Genomic DNA, 5622 nt, shown 5'->3' on the forward strand with positions numbered 1-5622 from the left:
AACGGAGTCCAGAAAAAACAGGTAAGGTTCAAAACCCGGGAAGACTAGAAAAAGAGAATAGAAAACAGGAGCACGGGAAAAACATGCTGGTTGACTTGAAAACATACAACACAAACTGGCACAGAGAGACGGGAAACACAGGGATAAATACACTGGGGAAAACAAGCGACACCTGGAGGGGTTGGCGACGATAACAAGAACAGGTGAAACACATCAGAGCGTGACAATAACTTACTGTGAAATGCTTACTTTCAATGCAGTTTTAAGAAAATAGAGTTAAGAAAATCTTTAATAAATAAACTAAAGTTTAAAAAAAACATAAAATAACAACAATGAGGCTATATGCAGGGGTACCGGTACCGAGTCAATGTGCGGGGGTTCAGGTTAGTCGAGGTAGTTTGTACATGTAGGCAGGGGTAAAGTGACTATGCATAGATAATAAACAGCGTGTAGCAGCAGTGTAAAAACAAATGGTGGGGGGGTCAATGCAAATAGTCCGGGTGGCTATTTGATTCATTGTTCAGCAGGCTTGGGGATAGAAGCTGTTAAGGAGCCTTTTGGACCTAGACTTGGCATTCTTGTATCGCTTGCCGTGCGGTAGCAGAGAGAACAGTCTATGACTTGGGTGACTGAAGTCTTTGACAATTTTTTGTGCCTTCCTCTGACATCGCCTAGTAGATAGGTCCTGAATTGCAGGAAGCTTGGCCCAGTGATGTACTGGGCTGTACGCACCACCCTCTGTAGTGTCTTATGGTCAAATGCCGAGCAGCTGCCAAACCAGGCGGTGATGCGACCACCAGGCGGTGTTGAGACCAAACCAGGCGGTGATGCGACCATGCTCTCGATAGTGCAGCTGTAAAATGCTAGCAATAGTGTATCATATTAGGCTAACTTATTATAAGTTGTGTGATAATTTGGGACATGTTGTCTATTTGAATCATTATGGAACATAGACCATACATAGCAGTTTAAACCAAGTGCACGGGTTCATGACAACTAGCAGCATATGTGAAGTGTGAAAGTATGTCTGTGTGAGTGTGTGGCGTCAATATGCATGTGTGTGTGTGTGTGTGTGTGTGTGTGTGTGTGTGTGTGTGTGTGTGTGTGTGTGTGTGTGTGTGTGTGTGTGTGTGTGTGTGTGTGTGTGTGTGTGTGTGTGTGTGTGTGTGTGTGTGTGTGTGTGTGTGTAGTATTTTTGAGTGTGTGGGTAGAGTCTAGTGAATGTAAATAGAGCCAGTGCAAGGGTGTTAGTGAAAAACAATTAAGATAAATAAATAATGAAGGGGGTCAATGTAAATTGTCCTGGTAACCATTTAACTAACTGTTTCATAGTTTTAATGTCTTCGCTGTTATTCCACAATGTAGAAAATAGTAAAAATAAAGAAAAACCCTTGAATGAGTAGGTGTGTTCAAACTTTTGACTGGTACTTTATATATATTGTGCATAAAGGCTCTCCAAACCTGTTTAATGTTTTAATGTTTTCCAAATACTTTCCTAATCCTAAATATTATACAATATCAGAGTTTTTTCTTACCTACCAATTGGTGCTGAAATGAGATATATGCGTGTATTTGTGGCTTTCTTTCATTTGATCCCTAATATTCTGAACATTCTCTCCATATATTCTATTGAGTCTGTCAAAAATAAATCAAATTAAATGTACACCAAATTTAAAGGAACGATCTTACATAAATGTACTGAAAATGCTATTCAATTAAAACTCCATGAGAAAGTCTGTTGACCAGCAAGTGTGAGGTTGAATTCCATTTATTCAGCACATGCAATGGAACTACACCTGCAAAGCCAGTAAATCACCTGCATAGGAAGTGCATAAGAAAAGCATACGTAGGAAAGAATTGGGCCCATAGAGAGCAATGGTATTAGAGTATTTTTACGGGCACTAACTCCATGGCTCGTTGGCCAAAGCATATGGAGAAATTAATGGAGTTTTTCTAGGATTTTTGTATAAACGCAGAAAATAAGCTCTGCGGTAAACACAGGCTTAGCCAGGGGATCTTATAAGTTCATTTTATAAGTTCATCTTCATCAGCTGACGTCCCTTTTTGTCAATTGTGAGGCATTTATGTCATTTTAAAAAAGCACATAAAGGATTCCTACTTCATAACAGTCATGTTAACTGATTGATATTATCTCACAGAACAAAACGTATAAAATCTCCTAAACAAACCTGTTAAGCTCAGACCTTATTTCCTGTGTTTATCGCAAAAACCGATTCTTTCACATGTATTTTCTCTATAGGAATCTCTGAACGAAACAGAAGTAAATCATTTGCGTTTTTTAGGATTACGAGCTGGCGAGCTCTATTGATTTCTCCGGCGCAGCTCTGCAAAATAATATTTCGTGCACGCAGACACAGCCGCACAGACAAATGCCCCTTCGCAACACTTTTACAACATGGTCTTCCTAGGCATGTGAGCTTGAGTTCTGCTGAGATATTGTATCGAATAGTCATGACATGAATACATCGTGGCAGACACCTGTTTCCTAGGCATGCCCAATCCTTGAGTGAGTGAATATGTTGACGTTGAGGAAATTGCACAACAATGGGTATCAAACAGTCATTTACATAATAGAGTAAAAACATATGGAATTTTGAGTGCATGTTCTTTTATTTTAGTATGTTTCACACAGGTTTACAAATGATGAGCAATCACCAAATGAACATATATAAAAACGTCTTACAAAAAAGACTTCCAGCCCATGTTGTGAAACATTTGGAAGGATGAAGTGCAAAGGTCAGCATGCAGTAAAAACAAAACACTTCTTGGCTGTAGTCCAGTAAAATGGACTCAAATGATTTAACTAGTGATGTCTCCCAGCTCATGCCTTCTCATAGGTACGCACTGCCACAATGTCTTCAAATGTAAGAGTCTGTGAATGAGATAAAATAACAAATACATCTCTGTGCATTGAAGATATCAAACATGAAATACAGTATAAATAACATTCGTCATGAAAAGTAAGATATTGCTTGATGGACTCTTGAAATAAGAGTCCAGTTCTTATATCACATCAGGTCAGACTGGAACTGAATGTTGCATAATATGGACTATTAGAGGTCACTCCTACAATTTGTGGGAAATGTAAAACTAGAGTCATAATGTTAAACTGATGAGGAACATGCACATAAAAAAACTTATTTGCATGTATCTCTACACTGAGAACTATGCTACTATGCTACTATGCTACTATGCTACTATGCTCAGCAGCACCAGCTTCAGCACAAAGGCTTTCAGCATAGAAATACCCTCTACACCATTTCTAGTACTAGTACTAGTGTAGCCTTGCTTCCCCATCACCTTGTTTCAAAATCCATATTACCCAGGAATTCTAATTTCAGAATACATTTAAGAAGGCTCTTACCATGACTAATTTCCCATCCTTGATTTCTCTCACAAACTTGGTCTCCTTGCCGTCCCACTTCTGAACGTGAGCAAGTTTATCTCCATCCAAGCTCACAGTGGACTGCAACCAGATGGGACAAATAGGTCAGAATATTGCTCTCAACAACAAGTTAAATATAGTTACAATATATTATGGTAATTTACATGAAGACATAAATGCAATACTTCCAAAGTTCCAATGTTTCATAATCCAGATCATATTACATATTACTAATGTGGCTAAATAGAAACAAATTGAATGAAATTTGTCAAGTAAACATGTTAGTCAATGCATTATTAAAGGCTGGAAACAATATATTACAACGTTGGACTGGGCTCTTTAACAGGTTCCTCAAACCAACCCAGTGAAAAATATAAGAGCTGTTCCGTCTGACAAAGCCTATATTCAAGTGCAGTGTCCAGTGCATATATCCCTTTAAACAAAATCCAATATTGTAACACTTACTTTACAGTTTCTGTCATCTGCAGTGGCTTCATCAAACTCCTCTCCCAGTTTGAAGGATATTTCAGTGTTCTTGAAAGTACTCTGGGTTTTAACGACCACTTTGTCCCCCTCTTTTGCGATGATAACGGTTGGTTTGGTCACATTTCCGACCTGCCTTGTTGCAAAACCAACACCTGTGAAAGTAATGAAAAAAGGCAATGAGAGAGGTGGGATCATGCAAAATGAATCACCTGACGCGAACTACTGTACATTATGTCATTGAACAAATATACAGGTAATAAATAACTTTTCTAATTATTAGGTTATAACTGTAAAATCATGAAAACTTACCAAGTGCTTTCATGTATTCATCGAAGTTGTCACTGTCGACCAGTTTCCAGGTGGCACAGAAGGCATCAACCATGATGAAGAGTTAGAGGACCGTGCAATAAGAGAACTGAGGTAAAGTTGATACGGATGGTGCCGGAGTCAATATGAGCTTTTTCACATAAACCTTCATTATTTGTCTGGGGCTTATTAATATGCTCGTAGGGGGTGGAGACTTACTTGCTATTGGCTCAGGAGATACTTTCTGTCTTCTGATTGGTGTTGAGAGCTTGTAAAGCTATGCTTTGATTTTCACTTTACATAGCATATGCCATGCCATGATTTGACACACCTATTGCAAAATACACATATTATTTATCAACTGTTTGTGCATTGATCGCAGTTGCAGATCCGTCATGTTGTGACTTAGAGTAAACATACTAGCTACACTAATCACTGTCCCTGCTCTGCAAGACAGACGGTAAATGGAATGTGTCAGATCTAGGGCTGAAAACCCACCCAACTGGAATCAGAGTTTGTTTGACAAATCTTTGTCATTAAGTGGATTAATCCACTCTAACAGTCCCATGGGCTTTCTGCATTGATGACAGTTATTATGCATTCTGTGTGCATTCAAGTACCAATGTATTTGTTTTAGGCAAAGATAGTTCTTCACAGTATCCTAAATCTGAAGGAAAGTAAAAATCAAACATTTATGTCTTACATATTATTGGGTAGGCTATGGATACTGTAATTATTCCATAGCATGATCAGGTTTGGACTATTCTGATCACATATATAACATATGCTATGCATGTATGAATACCATTAGGAGACAATCATCTTTTTAACTAAAGATTTTCAGCATAATTTTCAGTGCTTTGCTTCCAAGAGCTTTGAAATTTGATACAGAGCTTTTTATGTGTAGTTTAATAGAATGTATATATCCCTATTTGAAGAAATATGTCTCCTTGATGTATTGTTTATTATCTACTCAGTAAGTTGCTTTATATTTCATGACAATAAAAAAGGTTGTTAAAAAAATATAATGTATATTTATTTGCCAGTGGATTTTGTAAAAGATCCATTCATGTTGGTGTGAAAGACATGTTTGGTGCCCTCCTCTGGCCAAATCAGTCCCCACCAGACACTATGGTACAATATGAGGAGAGATATAAATTACATCTACAAAAACGAACAACATGGTTTAATTTTTCAAGGTACTGTAGCCTTTCATTCGTGGCCAACCAGACACATCAATATTCTGGTTCCATGGCTAAGAAAAGCTTTGCTGATGTAGTGTATTATTGCAGATGCCTAAGACAGAGTAGGAGAGACAATGTAATCGCCATTTTACTGCCAATGATTAAACAAGGTAAGTTGGTATCAATTTCACTGTGCAATGAGACGCCTCCCTTGTACAAAGACAACACACAATGTTTATT

General features: G+C 38.0%; 1 protein-coding gene across 1 annotated transcript; it reads right to left on the minus strand.

The window, feature by feature from the left end:
* Positions 1–2609: 2609 nt before the first annotated feature.
* LOC123990719 (fatty acid-binding protein, brain-like) lies at positions 2610–4359 on the minus strand. Its single transcript, XM_046291530.1, has 4 exons — positions 4202–4359; positions 3872–4044; positions 3386–3487; positions 2610–2893 (listed from the first exon to the last, which is right to left on the minus strand). Exons 1-4 carry the CDS (start codon positions 4272–4274, stop codon positions 2843–2845), a joined length of 399 nt encoding a protein of 132 aa, XP_046147486.1. The 5' UTR covers positions 4275–4359; the 3' UTR covers positions 2610–2842.
* Positions 4360–5622: the final 1263 nt, after the last annotated feature.

This window comes from Oncorhynchus gorbuscha, linkage group LG12 (assembly GCF_021184085.1).
Source record: "Oncorhynchus gorbuscha isolate QuinsamMale2020 ecotype Even-year linkage group LG12, OgorEven_v1.0, whole genome shotgun sequence".
Lineage (NCBI taxonomy): Eukaryota > Metazoa > Chordata > Actinopteri > Salmoniformes > Salmonidae > Oncorhynchus > Oncorhynchus gorbuscha.